Source organism: Hemicordylus capensis, chromosome 5, assembly GCF_027244095.1.
Source record: "Hemicordylus capensis ecotype Gifberg chromosome 5, rHemCap1.1.pri, whole genome shotgun sequence".
Lineage (NCBI taxonomy): Eukaryota > Metazoa > Chordata > Lepidosauria > Squamata > Cordylidae > Hemicordylus > Hemicordylus capensis.
In genome coordinates this window covers 62,260,122-62,280,136 of record NC_069661.1, presented here as the reverse complement: position 1 = coordinate 62,280,136, position 20,015 = coordinate 62,260,122, and the positions used below count along the sequence as shown (strand labels likewise).

General features: G+C 42.8%; 1 protein-coding gene across 6 annotated transcripts in view; it reads left to right on the top strand.

Annotated features, from left to right (window-relative positions):
* NR3C2 (nuclear receptor subfamily 3 group C member 2) overlaps positions 1-20,015 on the top strand; it is a 226,391-nt gene that overhangs the window by 161,513 nt on the left and 44,863 nt on the right. For all 6 annotated transcript variants that reach the window (XM_053254830.1, XM_053254829.1, XM_053254832.1 and 3 more), the window contains one exon: positions 3,020-3,136. In XM_053254830.1, the coding sequence (XP_053110805.1) occupies positions 3,020-3,136 (117 nt within the window). The remainder of the gene's footprint in view (positions 1-3,019; positions 3,137-20,015) is intronic.

Below are 20,015 nucleotides of genomic sequence, written 5' to 3'. Positions count from 1 at the left end.
GGGAAAAGTAGTAAGATGTGCTTTGGGGAGCCTTTTACTAAAGGTTTCAAATGTCTGTGCCAACATATGGCTTCTTCAATTTAGTTTTGATTATACCTGTGTGAGGCTTTGAGGATGTAAGATGTGATGGACATAATAGCTGAAATTTGTCTAATGTATTTTTGTCCATAATGCAGGGCTGTGAACAGTTTGCTTGAATCAATTTTTTTAGGAAAGCACACAGAACTGATAACAATCATATCAAATTAGGATTTCTGCAGCTAAAAGTTCACATTATGCTCTTGGGTTATTTGGGTCTTATTTATGCCTACAAATTTTAACAAGCTGTTTCAAAATTCATCCACTTAAAAAAAAATGTTAGCAGAATGTATACAGAGGCTTAAAAAATAAAATGGGCTTGTGCTCTTATGAGGTTCCATTTCTGCAGCATTAGCCCTAGTTTGTAGTAAGTCAATAGAAGCCACATGTGGATATATTCTTCTTATATTTTTATAGCAATCAATATATTCTGAACAAAATTTATTTATTTATTTTCACATTTATATCCTGCTTCCCCCCCCCCACCCCCGAGGAGCTTAGAGCAGTGTACATGGTTATGTTTATCCTCACAACAACCTTGTGAGGCAGATTAGGCTGAGAGATACATAACTGGCCCAGAGTAACCCAGTGAGTTTTGTGGTTGAATGGGGATTTGAACTCAGGTCTTCCCAGTCCTAGTCCAACACTCTAACCACTATGCTGTGCTGGTTATGAATCATGCCATGTGATTCAAGTTGTCAGGGCCAGATGAATTTCATTCAAGGATACTGAAAGAGGTTGCTGATGTACTCTCATAACCACTGACTGTCTTAAGAACATGAGAACAGTCCTGCTGGATCAGGCCAAAGGCCCATCTAGTCCAGCATCCTGTTTCACACAGTGGCCCACCAGATGCCGCTGGAAGCCTACAGGTAGGGGTTTGAGAAATCCTGGAGTGTGAGGTGCCACAAGACTGGAGACTGTCCATGGTCCTAATCTTCACAAAGGTTGAAAAGGAGGATCCAGGAAACTTCAGACAGGTCAGGTCCCAGAGAAGATAATTGCTCTGTTATCTCCCCTGTTACCTAACCAGTCTCTAGTTTCCCAGGTCCTCCTTCCCCTCTTTTTGAAGATTGGGTCAACAGCCCATTGTATAAAGATGGTACAGCCAGTCGTACAGCCAGTCTGTAAGCATCTTGATGACCATGCAGTCAGTAGTAGAAACCAGCATGGATTTTGTCCAGAATAAATCCTGCCAGACTCACCTTGTCTCTTTTTAAAATCAGTGTACTAGCTAAGTGCATTGTGGGGATGGTGTTCTGAATGTAATTTATTTTTATCTCAGCACAGCATTTGACAACTATATTTCAATGATATTTTGGTTAGTGGAGTGTGTGTATGTGGGCTAGAGAATAATAATATTGTCAGATGGGTTCACAGCTGTCTGGAAAACCATACTCAAAGAGTGCTCATCAATGGTTCCTCCTCATACTGGAGAGAGGATTCAAGTGGGGTGCTACAGGGCTTAGTCCTGGGTCCTCTTCAGCATTTTTATTAATGACTTAGATGAATGGATGGAGAGAATCTTCATCAGATTTGCAGGTGAAACAAAAGTGGGAGGGACTGCTACCTCAGAAGACCAAAATAATGTTCTAAATGACCTTGATCTGAAGAGTGTTCTTACTGTATGTCCTTCCTCAGTCCTGTCCAGGCTGAGCATACCGAGTTCCTCCAACCTTTCCTCACAGAGCCCTATTTCCACCCCTGACCATCCTTGTTGCCCTCCTAATTTTTCTATATCCGTTCTGAAGTGTAGCACCCTGGATTCGACACAGTACTCTAGATGAGATCTGACTAGTGTGGAAACTGTTATTTCTCATAACTTGGAAACTATAGAGGTTCTATTAACATAGCCTAAAATTTCATTAACCTGGTTGGCAGCTGCATCAAAGTGCAGACCCATGTTCAGCATATGATTGATTGCAATTCCAAGATATTTTTCACATTGCTACTGCCAAACCAGGTATCTCACATTGCTTCCCAACGTATATAGGTTTTTTTTGGTTTTTTTTGCGGGGGGGGGGGGAACACGTTGCACAAGTGCATTAAGTTTGCACTTGCCTCTGCTCAATTTCATTTTGCTGGTTTCAGGCCAGTTAAACTATCCCTGGAATTATGGCACTGTAGGCTGTGTGTGTGTGTGTGTGTGTGTGTGTGTGTGCGTGCGTGCGTGCGCACGCGCGTGCGCGTGTGCATGCATGCACAAACACACAGATGTATTTGTACAGAAAACATGCTGAAGTCCTAAGTATACTTACTTGGAATTGGGTTTTATTGAAATATGTGGAGCTTTATATTTTTAGGGGTCTATTTCCTAGGATTCGACTTAAGAATATTTATGTTGCACTGAAATCCTGAACTCCATGCATACATGGGATCACTTTGTAATTTGTGGCTTTTGAAACTCCATGTACACATAAAATATGGCCTTTTCAGCAGTGGTACCCTAAGTGTGCAACTCCCTATCAAATTGCAGTTTCTCAGGCACACTCTTATTAAGTTTTAGACAAACAGCAAATTCCTCTTTATTCTGGCAGATATTTGGGAATCATGGCTGCATTTGTTAATCATGTTGTGCAGTCTTATGCCAGTGTTTCTGAAGCACCAGCAGACTTGAGAAAGAACCCAAGTGGACACCAGTACTGTGGGAGCGTAACTTCTATTGAAACCTTATGTGGTTTTACATGAAATGTCTCTCTTTGTTGATTTAAAGTTGCCTTTTTGTGCTAGGTTTTGTTTTATTGTTATTTGATATAATGTTATGAGATGCGCTGATGGATCTTGTGGGCTGAGTTTTAAAAAGAAATAGCAATAACTGCAAATGGGGTGGAAGCTCTTCTTGTTTCTGTAGGGCTAGGATACTAGATCATGGCCAATTTGCTTAACTGTATGTATATGGTAAAATGCAGCATCTGACTTTTGCTTCTTTTTATCAATGCAGGGCAGCACAATTATTTATGTGCAGGACGGAATGACTGTATAATTGACAAGATTCGAAGGAAAAACTGTCCAGCTTGCCGATTACAGAAATGTCTTCAGGCTGGAATGAATTTGGGAGGTAAGCATTTCATTAATAGATATTCATTTTCCTTTGGATGGACAAAAATGTTTTAAACATATCTGTTCTTAAATGGATATCAGCTGTATGATCTCAGAAGTTTCATCTTGAATTATTCAACTAAGAAAAAAATGGTGTACAAAAGCTACTAAAACCCGATTGTCATTCTACATTTTTTGAAATATGTATTTTATGGCTCAGAATAAGTAAGGTGGGTGTTAGATGATGACAGTAATTTTAGTGGAGTTTCACACAGCTAAGAGGATTAAAGCATCAGGGTGTTGTGCAGTTTTTTGGTGATGCTGTGGGAACATTCTAAAAGAATATCAAAATAGATTTCACCAAAGGAAAGTTCAAACTATGTGTTATCTTCCAGATTTCCTGTTAATTTCCAGACTAGTAAAGACTTAATTATAGTAAAAATATAGACGTTTGGAAAATTAAAGTTATAATTAAATTGCATAATTATAATGGCTTTCTTGTTCACAATATAATTCATACCTGTATTCTGAATGAATGAGTATCCATTTCTGCACTGTTCTCCTTTAAACATAGTAGTGGTCTGGCTCAGGCATAATGTCAGACCCTGGCTTTGTATGATGTGAACAAACCTTGTGCCTGTATGCTTCCTCCTCCTTTTGCAGCCACCTTGTAATAGTTCCCAATTCTCAGCAAGCCATAGTTTGCCGTTTCATCCCAAATGGGCAACTTGTGGTTTGTGAAGTTTGCCCAGTTTAGATTAAACCGTAAACTAAGGTTTGCTGAAATCATGAAACTAAGAGAAAGGAATTTGTGCACAAAGGGGTGGGTGATGAGTGAGAAGAAGTGTGTGGGAATGGCGCTTGTTCATATCACATCAAAACATAGGTTGGTGTTGCACATGAACAAAGTCAGTCTTAATTTCAAATATTATTGAACTGCCCTGAGCCATTTTTGGAAGGGCGGTATAGAAATTGAATGAATGAATGACGAATGAATTGAGTGGAGGTCTAGTTTCGATAAGCATTCCCTTCTTGAATATTAGGAGCAAATGGCTCCTAAGGAAAGTCTGCTCTCCTCCCCCCTGCTTTTTTTGCCTACATTTGCAACAAAATACATTTTATTACTAGCTTAAGAATATCCAATGAAAAGCCGTAGTTTATTTGAATGGATAATAGAATGAGGAAGAATAGAGGATAGGAAATGGAAGGAATTGCCTTTCAGGGCAGGGGACAGAGGCGCTTTTACCCCCGGACCTTGGAGACCTGGTCCATGTCCTCCAAGGTCTAGGGGGGCCTCCAAAAGCCTGGGGGTCTCCTCTACCACCACCACCACCACCTCCCTATGGCGCAGATTCCACGGCGTCGAAAACTTCAAGAATTATAGCTGCACCATGGCATGGTGGGGCTGGGGGTGAGCCAAACAGGCCTCTCCTACTCCTGTGGTGGCAGCGCCCATGGGCAGAGCGGGAGCGGCCACTGGGCTCAGCCATTCAGCCCAGTGGTCCTTGGAAACTGTGAGCAAGCTCCGGCCAGTGTGCCTGCTCATGAGAACAGAGTGTCGCAAGCCCGTTTGTGACACTCTATTCTAATGAGCAAGAGTGCTGGCCAGAACTTCCTCACAGTTTTCAAGGACTGCTGGGCCAAATGGTTGAGCCCAGTGGCCACTCCTGCTCTGCCCACTGCCACCGCCATGGGGGTGGGGGAAGTCTGCTCAGCTCACCCCCCCACCCCCCCCACACCTTGGCCATGCACATGGCGTGGCTCTAATTCTTGAAGTTTTTGGTGCCATGGGGTAGCGGTGGGGTGGGGTGGTAGCAGGAGGCTCCCCTGGACTTTTTGGTGCTGCAGTTAAAAAAAATCAGGTTTAAATTTTCTTTTTTAATTAACTTTTTAATTTTAACTCATGGCGGCAGGGGGAGGGCCGCCGGAGCCCTTCAGGTCCGGGCACCAAAGTTACCTAGTTGTGCCCCGGCAGGGGAAAGAAGAAAGTATAAAGGAAGGAAGAGGGAGGAAAGGTAAAGAATAAGGTTGGCGTCTCAGGAGTAGCTAAGCTCAACCAAAGGGAAGCAACAAAAAGAAAAAGTTGAAACAGTGATAGACCAGTCTTGGCCCTGTTGGGAAGACCAAGTTGTTTTTACAAAGTTTACAGGAGCATTGGAGGTGATTGCATATGTTAGGTAGGAGACAGTGCCAGGGAAATGGTGAAACAAAGGATGGTGCAGAAATATAATTCTTTAACTATTAGAATTCTTTTTTGCTGAACCTGGAATGTAGTTTTAAAATGCCAAATCTTTCTATTTCTCACACAAGGAAATAATTTAGTTCTAAAAGTTATTGATGAATGTGTCTTGTTCCTCTTAAGCTACTCCAGGAAATAGCAGACTACTTTTGACATTTGGTTATTTAATTGGTTCAACTGAGTTGTTCTGATTAATCAAACTTGTTACCATGCTGGTAATATGGTTAGGATGTGGTAACATTTCTGGATCTAGGCGGTATGCATCAGGTTGAATTTAAAGCATATTTAGCTTCTGTTGAATAAACTAGGGTTCTGTGAAGAGAAAATTAGTAAGCAGGTATGCATAAAGGATATGTCATACAGATTACAGTGAGAATTGTGGCAAATCGTTTGCAAAATAAAATATTAGATTGACTTCAGATAAGAAGTAAGAAGTAAAGCTTTCCTCCTGATTTTTTTGTGGCAACATTGCTCTGCAGCTAACTGGGCAAAGAGGCACCTTTTTAATGTGGTGATTCTCTTTGTTTAGCAGGGGCAGAGTAACTGGCCCTATCCACCCCCAGCACAGTGATGGATGCTGGTGTCTATCTTATATTTCATTTTAGATTGCGAGCCCTTTGGGGACAGGGATCCATCTTATTTATTTGTTTGTATGTTTGTTTGTTTCTCTGTGTAAACTGCTTTGGAAACTTTTGTTGAAAAGTGGTATATAAATATTTGTTGTTATTGCATTTCATTTGCATGCACAGTACTTCATTTATATAAGGTATATTTGGTTTGTTTGTTTGTTTGTTATATTTGTACACTGCCCCAAACTTCCGTCTCTGGGTGGTTTATAGCAAAATCAAACAAATTAAAACAGAAATTAAAAACTTAAAACAATTTAAAACTATATATAGTTTGCTTTAGCTGCTATTCTTTAGCTGGATATATTCCAATTTCCTGAAGATGAAGGGTATTCTAAGGTTACATGCTGAAATCTATGAGATTTTGCCTCATAAAACAATGACCACTGATTTACCTATTTATCTTCCATGTTGTCATTTAGGGCATGTTTGCTCTGGCCCGTAATATAATCTGAGCATCTCTGTAGCCTGGAACCAGACCACCTAGGCTGTGATCTTGTCAGTTTTCACAAATTAAGCAGCACCTGGCTGTGCTTGGAAGACAGAGCTGCAAGTAAATCCAAGTTGCTAACAGCAATTGTGTGGATGATTATTCATTAGGTGTTATATTGATATATTATTTCCTCCAGGTTATTGCTTGTCATTCAGTACTGCAGTAACTCCCAACATGTGCAATGTTTGGTGTTTTTGGTTGTTTGGGGGCTTTTTTTGCCCAAGCTCTGCCCCATTCTCCTTATCCCAGTCCACCCCTGTCACCACAGACTCAAATTTATTGCAAAGTCATTATTCAGGAGACAGAAGCCAATTATTTTTGTTGTATACACTGAATGTACCACTGATTTGCTGACTTTGGTTCTGTAGTTCTTATTTTGGGCAAGCATCTAATGGCGTAGTGAGGAAGTAACTTGCATAGGGAGCAAGAGGTTGCTGGTTCGAATCCCCACTGGTATGTTTCCCAGACTATGAGAAACACCTATATCAGGCAGCAGTGATATAGGAAGATGCTGAAAGGAATCATCTCATACTGCGCGGGAGATGGCAATGGTAAACCCCTTCAGTATTCTTTCAAAGAAAACCACATGGCTCTGTGCTCGCCAGGAATCGACACCAACTCGACGGCACAACTTTACCTTTTAGTTGCTTTAAAAGCACCACTGAAATGTCTTCCTGTTTGTTCTCTTTCTTGATGCTCCTTTCTCTGTTTTCTTATACACATCCGTGTGGGATCAGGAATCATATTTTAGTGTAAACAATATCCTAAGCTGTCTGAGAGAGGCACTACAACACAATTAAAAATATTTACTTATGCACCAAGTTTGACTATCAAGGATACGCAGAGTGACTCTGTAGTAGCCACTGTGCATTCAGACCTTCATTGCTCTGGTGTTCAGTGGAGCTCTGATCTGAACACGTTTGGGGAAGGACTACAGGACCTTTTTATTTGAATAAAGGTAAAGGTTGTGTCGTCAAGTTGGTGACGACTCCTGGTGCCCACAGAGCCATGTGGTTTTCTTGGTGGAATACAGGAGGGGCTTACCATTGCCATCTCCTGTGCAGTTTGAGATGATGTCTTTCAGCACCTTCCTATATCACTGCTGCACAATATAGGTGTTTCCCATATTCTGGGAAACATATTCCCATATTCTGGGAAACACACCAGCGGGGATTCTAACCAACAGCCTCCCCTTCACTAGGCAAGTTGCATCCCCGCTGCACCATTAGATGGCTCTTTTATTTGAGTGGGATGCATTTTTATGCTGATCATGCTTCTGTCCCCCTTTCTCTGTTTTTATTTTTTATATTGTGACCCACTCTGAGCAGTCTCTAGAATCAGATATGAAATTACCTTAAATAAATTCATTATCATTTTCCTGTCCATTGCTTTGCTCTGTTTCTGTGCCTTTGGAAATGAACTGAGAGCCAGGCCTCTTTACCTGAGTATCTGAAAGGAAACAGAGACTTGCACATCCAGCTGTCACTTTTGCGGCTGCTTTATTGACATGCACTTCTAGAATGAAGGGTAGTGAAAGGGAGGTGGGAGCCAATTGACAGAAAGCTGCACAGAACATGGTTATCAGGATCCTTAGTATATATGCCACTAGACATAATTCTGGGAAGCCAAAGACCTTGTTTCTACCATTGTCTCTGCTTCATTGCTCTTTCAGTTCTCTACCAACAGAGGCAACATGCTACTGACTGTATTGGTTGCTGTGATACTACTGTACTCTGTAATTGCTCTCCTGATTCTGTTTGCACTATAGTGTCTCTACAGATGTTATGATGTTGCTGTGTGCACAGTGGCACGGATCAGTTTCTAGTTGTTACTTGAGAATTAAAGCTGAGTCCTTGGAGAGGGCAGTCCACCACATGCCACCTTGACCCTTGTACATCTTGAGTGGTTACAGGGACAAGTGAAGCTGAAACCTCATTAAGTGAAGTTCATTATGGGATGTAAGCATCCCATCTGCCATGAAGGAGGCAGTAGTTTCTCAGGTTTCATAAGAAGCCATCCTTTGAGACAGGTGATCTACAGAACAAGGTTGTTTTTTTAAATGTGTTAGCAGACACAAAATGTGCAGTTTCAAAAAAAAAAAGTGCAGCTTTAAAAGAACATTTGTACAGTTCAAAACTTAAAGTCATTCATCATTTGTATAACATCAGATGATGTAAAAGGTGACTGGGATGATAGTGAAAACCCCTGCTAACTTGGCAAAGAGGCACCTTTTAACATGGTGATTCTCTTTTATTTAGCAGGGGGAGAGTAACTGGCCCTCTCCACCCCCAGTACAGTACCTCCAGTGACTATTGCTGGTGTCTATCTTATGTTTCTTTTTAGATTGTGAGCCCTTTGGGGACAGGGATCCATCTTATCTTATTTATTTATTATTTCCTCTGTATAATCCACCCTGAGCCATTTTTGGAAGGGTGCTATAGAAATCGAATAAAGAAATAATAATAAATTTAAAAAGTAAACTGAGTAGGTCCAGTCTGCTCTAGAAACCAGACCCTGATCAAGTCTACCCATTTTCTTCCCCGCTGCCCAAGATGCTACCTGCAAACTAGGGATGTGCAAATCAATTCAATTCAAAGCAATCTGAGCTTGAAATGGGCCATCGAAACAAACTTGAATCAAATCACCCTTGAAATAAAGGGACCAATTTGAGTGATTCAAGCTATTTTGAGTCCCATTTTCTCTAAGTTGCTGATTGGTTTTCTGGCACTTGCTTCCAATTGGCTTGAGATCTCCTTGCTTCTTGGTTGGCTTATTATTATTCAGATCAAGTGTTGGCATGGGCAACTGCACCCCCATTGGCTGGTTGTGGGGAGCAGTGAGCGGGGAGGCCAAAGGAGGGAGTTTCAAAAAGTATTTAAGGGCCTGGAACACAGAGAGCCATTACAGTGTGCTAGTGCCTCTTGAAGGGGAAGGTTAGTGGAGAGAAGGAGGACAGAGACTGTAGCAGCCCAGCGGCAGAGGAGAGCAAAGTGGTGGCCTGCCTGGTCCAGTGGAGACAGCAGGGGCGTAACTACCATTAGGCAAGGGGAGGCAGTCGTCTTGGGGCCCCACTACCTCGCGGGGGCCCCCCAGAGGCACATCACATGACTCCCCACCCGCCCATGTTGCACCCCTATGAATTATGTTGAGTCTCTTGGAGATCGGCAGGAGCAGAGAGTTAAAAAAACTAGATTGTGAAGTGTGTTTGTGTGTGTATATCAGCGAGGGGCCCATTTTAAAATCTTGTCTCTGGGCCCCCTGCAACCTTGCTACGCCCCTGGGAGACAGAGACAGAGACAGAGGGCGAGTGCCTGCTTAGCTGTATCTATTTCTCTCTCTCCTGCAGTGCCAACCACAACTGATTTCCTTTTCCTTTTCTTTTTCTAATATATATTTTAATTGTACCAGCAGGCCCAATGGCTTTAAGTGCGTGCTGCCTTTTCAATTTCGTCGTCTTCTTGCTTGTAGCCAACCCCCAGTGTCTTTAATAACTGGTATGCTGTGCTGATTTCCCCTCTAATTTTTAATAATTGTATCAGCACCCCCAGTGGCTTTAAATGGGTTCTGCTTTGAATTTTTTTTCCTTGTGTGGATTCCCCCTCCCCTATTGCTTGGTAGCCAGCACCTGGTGAGTTTAATTACTGGGTGCTGTGCTGATCTTTTTTAATTACGGTAATGCGCTCTACCTGGTGTTGCCTTCGAGGATGACCTAGAAGCTTCAGTTGGTCCAGAATGTGGCAGCCTGCCTGCTTATGGGTGCTAGAAGATAGGATAGTGTTACACCTCTCCTGCGGTCGCTGCACTGGTTACCTACTTGCTTCTGGGTCCAATTCAATGTGCTGGTTCTTACCTTTAAAACCCTTCAGGGCTTAGTGCCTGTTCACTTCCAGGACCACCTCTCCCAGCCAGTCCTGTCCCATCCTGTGAGATCTTCTCAGGTTGCCCTTATTCCGGTCCCTGGTCTTAGAGAGGTCCATAGTATTAGGGCCCGTGGGAGGGCTTTTTCTGTTGCTGCCCCTTCATTCTGAAACTCTCTTCCCCCCACCCCCAGATTAGAGGAGAACTGGTCTTGTGGTAGCAGGCCTGACTTGTTCCCTTAGCTAAGCAGGGTCTGCCCTGGTTGTACATGAATGGGAGGCTAAAAGTGTGAGCACTGTAAGATATTCCCTTTATGGGATGGAGCTGCTCTGGGAAGAGCAGAAGGTTCCAAGTTCCCTCCCTGGCTTCTCCAAGATAGGGCTGAGAGAGATTCCTGCCTGCAACCTTGGAGAAGCCGCTGTCAGTCTGTGAAGACAATACTGAGCTAGATAGAACAATGGTCTGACGGTATATGGCGGCTTCCTATGTTCCTATTCAGTCTGCCTCCTCCCTTTCAACTTTTAAAACCTTATTGAAGACATTTCTTTTCCTCCAGGCGTCTGCCCTTTTCTTTTGATAAATAAATAAAATAAACATTTTTTTTCTTTTGCAACCCCAAGCTGCATCTTTGCTGCTGCTGTGTGCCAGGATTCATTTTTCCTTTTTGTAGGCTGCTGTGTTCTCTCTGGTGCACAGCCTGCCAGGCTCTCTCTCTCTTGTTTTCTTTCCCCCCAGGGTTTTTGTTTAGTTTTGTTTTAATTTTTTGTGTGGGTGGGTGTCCACCCTGGTGTCCACCTGCTCTCCTCCCAGCTGTTGAGTCGCAGTGTCTGCTCGGCCTGAGAGTACCTCCGAGAGCAACACCTGGCCAGACTCCAGCCAAAGATGCTAGAAACCAAAGACGCTAGAATGTAGGAGCCCCCCGTCTCCTTGTCAGGTTATAGGACTTTATTCTTTAAATAGGACCTAGTTTGGGGAAGGGAGGGATTAGATACTAATAGGACTGTAGGACAGGAGGAGTGGGTTTGGGTTAGTAATCCCCTGTCTTTTCACTTTGACTAAGTCCATTGTAGTTTGCTCCCCTCAAAAAAAGCCCCCATCCAATAAAGCCTGTTTTTTTATTTGTGGGGATTTAACTTTTCTAGCTTCTGTGAGTGCACCACCCCCAACTCACACATCCCTTTAAAAAAGACCCACCTTAGAGGTGCTTCTCTCCCCCTCCCCCCCACCCCACAAATGAGAGTTAGAGTTTCAGTTTTTAAAACCCCAAGCAGTTTTCTCTCTAATTTTTTTAAACTGTGTGCGGAATGAGTTTTCTTCTGGGCGGCAGTATCAAGGCAGTGTGTGCACATGTATATTTGGAGTGGGACCTTCTTTATTAAACCTCAGCAGGATCCAACATCAAGTGAGTGGATATCAAAAAATGTGTGAGCGCATACACACGCCTTAGAGGGAACACTGACCCCAAGATGTTTGGAAGGGCGTGAGCCAGAGCCAGTAGCAAAGTGGCAGGCAGATGAAGGGGTGATGTTGCTGGTCATGGTGGCAATGCCGAGAGGAGCCTACTCCTCGCTATAGTACCATCACCACCAAAATGGTCCTGGACTGATAGCAGCATGGTGTGGGTCCACTTTGAGCTCCGCCCTGCTGACCCAAACCATGCTGCCTGCATCTACTGCAGGACACAGATCATCAGGGGGAAGGACTCCAAGTTTCTTATCATGTCAGGGATGCTGCAGCACCTGCAACAGCATTAACCGGAGGGTCCCTATTCCTGCTGGCAGCAGTAGGCCTGGTGTGTCCCCGAGTAGTGACAAGGCTTCTGTTCCCAAGCAGAAGAGGTTGCCTGTGCAGTTAGTGGGCAAGCGGTCTGGTTTCCCTGAACCTCATCTCATCACCTGGACCTTTGGAGAGATGATCACTTTGGACGACCAGCCATTCCAGGTGGTGGAGAACACCAGCTTCCACCAGCTGCTCCAGTTGCTTGCCCCCAGCTATTAAGATCTGCTCATGCACCATCTTCAGCAGGCGGATGGTGCCCTCCCTGTACTGGGCATGCAGGGAGGCCATGTCAGGACCAGCATGCACATCATTGTGGATCTGTAAGAGGCATGTGGATTTCTTGTCCCTTACGGTACCGTGTTTCCCCGAAAATAAGACAGTGTCTTATATTAATTTTAGCCCCAAAAAATGCACTAGGGCAATTAGTGGTACATCAGAAATTACTGCTAGGTCTTACTTTCGGGGTATGTCTTATTTTGGGGAAAACAGGGTATACTGGTGGTGGCAGGAGAGTGAGGGGACATCTGCTGCTGGTGGTGTGGCCAACCCCTCCCATGTAGCAAAGCACAGGTGGGCTGTGCTGCAAGTGAAGCTACGGGACACCGACCACACAGCAGATGAGCTGTCAGTGGCCATGGATCACCAGGTGGAGGGATGGTTGTCCGGGCATCCAAACCTTTGCCGTGAGTTCATGGTCACCAACAATGCTGCAAACATAACTAAGGCAGCCAAGCAGGGTCAATTTATGTCCATCTGTTATGTGGCGCACACTCTGAACCTGGTTGTGTGGGATGTGCTTGCGTCTTCTGGGACTGTGGCCAGGTGAGAAATCATTACTGGAGATGCTGGGCGCCAGTCTTTTTCTCTTGTGGAGAAGTTCCACAAGATAGCAGCTTACTTCCACTGCTGCAAAAATGGTAGGCAGATGCTCAAGGAAAGGCAGCCTGTCCCTCAGGATGTTCAGACCCAGAGGAATGGTTAAATACATAAATAAATAACTCCTATCTTTCTTGCACCTGCAGGAGCAAGACCTGGCCATTCATAGCCTGGCAAGGAGGCATGGTTTGGAAGTGTGGGTCCTAGACAACCAGGACTGGGAGCTCATTTTCGAGGTTGTCTCGGCACTCATACTGTTCTTTGTTGCCACAAACAGCTTGTGTGCCAATACAGCAATGCTGGGCCAGGCTTTGCCTGCCTCTCTTCTCCTCAAAAAGACTATGGGTGAGATCTAGATGTCTATGACCACTGATGAAGCAATCGCCTTGGCAGGTTGGCTGAGGATTGGAATGGTGGATTAGCTCAGGACACTCTTGGGTGCATCGGCAGAGCATGTTTTGTCCTGTCTACAGTATGTGACCCAAGGATGAAAGGCAAAGCTGTCACCCCTGACCAGCTGTCCAAGTGGAAGTACCTCCTGGTTGCAGAGGTCAGGCAAACAGAGGAGAGAGGCTGAGGCACAACTATGAGGAGGGTGCAGGAGTGCCTACTGCTAGTGTAGAGTTCTCCCTAGCAGCACGGTGTCCCTGGCAGGACCAAGGGAGCCAGTAGTTCCACCTCAGCACTCCACCTGGTAATTCACTGAAGGGTTCCTTGGTGCCTTGCCAGGAGTATGGGAGGACCCCACGAGCCCAGCAGCAGTGCTAAACAGTGTGTTCTGTAGTCACTGCAGGAGCTGATGGCAGGCCAGGAGATGGATCCGATCCAGTTTTGGGCAGTGCATCACCAAGTCTGGCCAAACTTGGAGGCAGTTGTCAGACAGTTTGTACCCACCAACCAGCATCCAGAAGAAGAGGGTGTTCTCCATGGCTGGGGCTGTGGTGACACCCTATGACGCATGCATGGATGCTTACTTGGTGGAGCAGCTGGTCCTCCTGAAACCCAACCTCCCCCTGCTGGGATGTTCTGAGCTGCCCATCAAGGGAGAGTGACTCATGGTCACTCCACCCACTGCAACACCACTGGCAGCTTACCCCACCGTGGCCAACCCCCATACCAGATGTATCACAGTCTGCCTGTTAGTGTTGCTGACATGCACAGACATGCACACATGTCACTGCCATGGCCAATGCTGAGATGATGGACTGGTGCCCCGCATGTGTCAGGCTGATTGGTGATGGGCCCCAGACGCAGGCAGGCAGGGCTATATGCTGGAGAAGAAGAAAAGAAAGATGAGTTCTTCTCATGATAAGAGACTAGATTACACGTTGTTTCTTGTCAGACTATTGGCCCATGATTTTGTGGTTTTCTTCTCTCAGCACTGAGAATAATTTGCTGAATAATAATTGAGAATAATATTGCTGCTATAACTATCTGGTTTTGCTGGATCTGAGGTTGACAAAGGCAGAACATGGGTGCCTTCCTTCCTTGAGTTGTGGTTTGTTTTGTTTGTGAGCTAGTGTTGTGGTGAGAAATGGACAGTGACAGTTGAGCTTTTTCTCTGTATGTGTAATATTTTCTTGGTGATTGCTGTGAGATGAGCTCTATGTCTAGACTAATGTGCTTCACTCACTTCTCTGGTCTGCACTGTAATCTTCCTTCTGTATTGCAAGGTTTACTCACCCAGTCAAAATGTGGCTGAAGATTTTGCTGTAGTTGAGCTTATGGCTGTGCTTGTTGCTAAGTGTGCTGCTGTGGAAGCTGTTGCAATACTGGAAAGTAAGGACAGAATCATAATTGTGTGTGAGAGAGCAAATTGATGTCTGTGCTGTGCAGCACAGGCTCTGTGTCTGGCAGTGGATTCTGGATTTAGTGGGGTTTTTTTTTTACTATTTTAGACTGTTTGAAAAAAATGTGTGTTCTGTGTTGGGAGCAAAAGATTCCTTTTACTGTGTGTTTCTAATCTGCAGTGTTTTGCAAGGCATGGATGCAGAATGCATTGCAAAGCGTATGTGCACTCTGTGAGTGCAGTTTGTTTTGGTCATCGGGAACAATGGGGTAACTCAAAACACCCCATTGTTGCCCACTGGTAGGTCCTAGGGACACCAGTGGGTTGGGTGGTAGGGCATGATAAGTGCTAACTACCACCCAACACATAAAAGTAGTGGGGAAGTGGGCATTTAAAATACTTTTTGTTAATGTTTCCACAAAAACCCCATAAACAGGGGTTCTTGGGAAAGGTTAACTTAAAAAGAAAATCCCCTGCTTACCCATTTCTCTTGTGGCTGAGGTGGTAAGTAGCTCCCATCATATCCTACCACCCAACCCACTTCTGTTTCCCTAGGAGCTACCCATGAGGAACAATGAGGTGTTGCAAGTTCTTTATTGTTCACTATGGCCGGATCACTTGGTTCTTTTTTTTATTTTATTTTATTTTATTTTATTTTATTTAACATATTTTTATACCGCCCGAAACTTACGTCTCTGGGCAGTTTACAACCAGATAAAAACAAAGGTAAAACATTAGTTAAAAACAAAAACAAGAAATTTAAAACACAACAATTTAAAAAATAAAATAAAACAATATTCTAAAACAACATTTAAAACAATCAAAACAATATCAGTTAAAAGCCTGGGTTAATGGATGAGTCTTTAAAGACTTTTTTAAAATTGTCAGAGATGGGGAGGCTCTTATTTCACTAGGGAGCACATTCCAAAGCCTCGGGATAGCAACAGAGAATGCCTGTCCCTGAGCAGCCACCAGATGAGCCGGTGGTAAATGCAGACGGACCTTTCCTGATGATCTCAATGGGCGTTAGGGTTCATAACGAAGAATAACCCCTTTTCAAGGCGATGCATCGAAACAGACAGCAATGGTTGGTGATTCAACAAATTGATTTGTGGATTTTATTATTAGTTTCAAGCTTGAAATGAATGGCAAAATCCGATTCATTCATAGTCACTGCAAACTCAATTTCTATACTCTACAGAGTCTTCATCAATGTAACACAGTTCTGCAATAGTGCCATCGAATTCCCAGTTCTGAGGATGTTTTTCCACTCCATGTAGGCTTCTAAGTGCCATAGAATGTGACTCTAACCAACAAAGCATCTATGCACAGACAAGGAAAGTGCATAAGTGCCTGTTGTATTGGCACACACCATGTGTGCAAACTACACTCACATACCATATTTTTTTAAAAGCCCTGCTACAGAATGTATCTTGGCTGTCATCCAAGATACTTGAGTAAGCAGCTTCTTTCATATGATCTGCCCTCTTCCAGTACATTCAGATAATTTCAAGGGGTCCTGCTCAGATTATCTTGTTCAGGGTAAGTAAGGATGGTTCCTACAAGGAGCAGAGTTCTTCCAGTTCACCAGTCCTCCTTACTGCTGTTTCTAGGGTGAAAATAAAGTTTTTTAAAAAGGCATTTGGATACATTAATTGTGTTTAGACTTTTTAATTTGATGTTATTGTTGTTCAGTGCTGTTTTGAATTTTAATTGTTCTAGAGGTTCTATTTTATATTATATGTTTAAAAGCTGCCCTGAGGGCCTGATTCCAGGCTAAAAGGCAATGTATAAAATTTCCTGTTCTTGGGTAGCATGAGGTTGTTACTCATCCATTCTAAAGAGATCTGCTGGACTCAATGGCCAGCATTCTAACAAAAGCTGCACCTATGTAAGCAAAAAAAGCAACATATGCAGTGGTAGCATCTCCGGGTCTGAAAAATAGATGTTCAATCAGAGAGGGGGACAATTTTTGTCAATCTTTCCTTTCACCAGAATTGCTTTGACCAATGCTCAAATATGTCCCTGAAGGCTGCACATCCCTCAGGGACATAATTTCACATTGCCCAAAGGGCTTCCAGGGGAAGGAAAATTGGCAGAAATGCTGCCTCACATAAGCACCTGTGCTTCAGATACAGGGATGCTACTGCTGTGCACATACTTCCTTTGCTTGCATGCATGCTGCAGTCAGTGATGTTGTCCACCACTGAGATCCTAGGAAAAATGACTTCTGAGGCTTTAACTGCAGTCCCTGCAGCTTGTTAAGAGCAATATCCTTCTCTCTTTTCCTTGAGTTATTGTAGTAGCAGCGTGGTCTTCACTGCAATGGGCTGAGTAGTGAGAGAGGAGGAGAGCCTTTGCACCACCAATAGGCCAATTGTGAGGGGCCATTGGGATAGGCAGGGGGAAAACATTGCTTCCCAGTCCAGTTATGTCGATAGTCTATGAACCCTGCTATGCATAGTCCAGTACCCACCAAAATGACAAACGTTTTTTCTAATTAATGAATTTGAGGCCATCATACTACCAATTTTTCACAATTTCTCTTCCCTTCACAAAGTTGAGACAGATTCTGCTTTTGGGGTATTTTTTTGCTGCATTTCCGGAAGTCATTCTTCAGCACGCCCAACTTCAAAGTTTTTGCCCTTGCTCTTTCTCAGCTTCACTAATGCAATCTTCACTTTACCTTCCAAGATCACACGTCATCACTATGACTGCATCCAAAATGATTATGCAGAAATAAATTATCTGATCTGCTTCATTGACAAATGTCTACCCCATCTTAACAGAGGCATAAAACCTTTTGGGCATAATCAGTTTTTAGCGGCTTTTATTCCAGCAAAACATCAGCAAGATAAATGGAGCTCTAGCTTTGGCAATTTTAGCATGATGTAGCCCTGCAGACAAAACAATTTCTGCTGGATACCAAGAGGACCACATCACTTACAGAAAAATACACTTCAGTTGTGCAAGTGAAGCAGTATAATCATTCCTGTATTTTGCTTCTGGTTTGAATTACCTTTTTAGAATTTTATTTTTGTCTCAATCTGGTAAAAAAAAAAGTGCCAAAACCCAACTCCACTGGAGTTATGTATATATCCATAATGGAATCCCACAGTTCCTATCAAAACAATGCATTTGAAAAACCAATGTGCTACAAGAACACTAGAGCATATATTGGATATACTGAAGCAAATGAATAAAAAATCTGGTATAATATGCTAAAGAAGATAACAGTATTGATTTCAGACTTTCAAAAGTCTGCTACGAAGAAATGCATCGCTTTTAACAAGTATACAAAAAAGGTGCATTTCTAGAGTTTCTCTAGGACTCATTCTATTGTTGATGTTTTGAAATATACTCCATTAATACACACCACAAATACACCAACTTGAATATTTTTATGAATTGAATAACAGCAGTACAGATTATAAATCAAGTCTATGTTTGTATCCAAAGAAGTTAGTCATGACTAGTCACCATTAAAATCACCGGCAAGTTGGTTATGACTAATTAATTAATCCCATTAAGTAATCCCTGATTAATTAGTCCCACTAAATTCAGTTGGACATAGTCATTACTAATTTTCTTTTGACACAGCCCTCTGATTGTAAGGCAGAATAACCTCTATTTAGATTTCACAGTATACAAAGGAGTAGGTAATAAGATTCTTTAGGCACTCATGCTCTCTTAATGTATATCTAAAGATATATTTAGAGATCTTCTGCCTGTTCTAGGTTAACTGTCTGTCAAAAATATATTGACATTCATACCATGCACTCTAGATAAATGAATGCAGTAGATGGATTTTTTTAAAATGGTACTGTGATAGGGAACATTGATAATGGATTCATATCTCTTTTTCTATAGATGGAAAATAACATTTTAAATACATAACTCAAAATATATAACTTTATTTATGTATTGAAATTTATAAATAATGTCATATTTCACAGATTCTAACTCTCAAGTGTATTAAGCTTTGGGAGACAATATACTTGATTATGCATTTGTCACAAAATGAAATGTTCTACCTCCCAAATTCTTGCTGGCCAGAATATCCATTACATTACAATGATGATTCACCAAAATGATAGGTAACTTCATATAGCTCTGTGATTCTCTTGACAGACTCTGGTCTTTGGAAATACAGAATTTGACCTTGCTTGACTTGGGAACTTGGTATTGTGAAAATGTGCAACATTGTATCTTGTAGCTCCAGTACATTGTAGAGGTTCTTTATGACCTTGTTCATGATGAACTGAATTAATTTGATTGTGCATTGTCCAAGGCCACCACGGATATGAGAGCATGAACTCAAGCCTTTCAGATCCAAGACCAGCACTGTCTGAATTCTTAGTAGCAGGAGTTTTTTGATGCTCCAAATCATGAAGTTTAATAATCTTTCCAAAATACCCTTAAATCTAAGACTGCTGTAACTCCAAGGCCCATTTTGGTCTTGGTAACAAGCTTGCTATTCTTAACAGCATACATGTTTAGAATATTTGGGCACTTTTTGCTACTTGGATTCCAAAGGAAGGTTTGATGACATTGGTAGTCAGCGGTATACATGACTAATATACTTGTAGGTATACAAGCATATGGTGTGGGGGGCACCTGGATACCTAGTGAGCTCTTAGTTCACAGGATCAGGGACCACTATCATGAGCTGGTTACCAAAAGTCTCTCCTTGTAAAATATTTTTTTTAAAAAAATCAATTACGTGAATTGGCCACATCCAGTCCAAAAAATCAATTGAGTGAATTGTGGGACTGCTGTTGGAAACCCTTTGAAAACTCTAGCTGGTCAAATGCAGCTGCAAAGGTCTTGGCTAGTAAGGGGTGGCCACAGAACATATTACACCAGCTGTTTGTTGTCCACCCCCCCACCCCCCCACCGCACCAGCTGCATTGGTTGTTTCCAACCAGCTGCTCATTTCAAGTTGCTGGTGATGATCTTTAAAACCCTAAATAGTATGGGGCTCAAAGGATACCATATGAATCTGCCCAGCATTTTAGATCTTTTAGGGAGGCACCGTTCTTTGGAACTCACTTTCCTGCAAAACTTGGTTGACTTGACTTCTCCCCCGCTCCCCGCTCATTTTTTGGAGACTGGTGGAAGACATCAGCCTTCTCTGCCTATTTCTGCATCTTTATATGTCATTCACTGTGTAATTGTTTTAATGTTTTACTTGGATGGCATGTAATTTTTCTTCAAGTGTTTTATGTTGTGATTTTT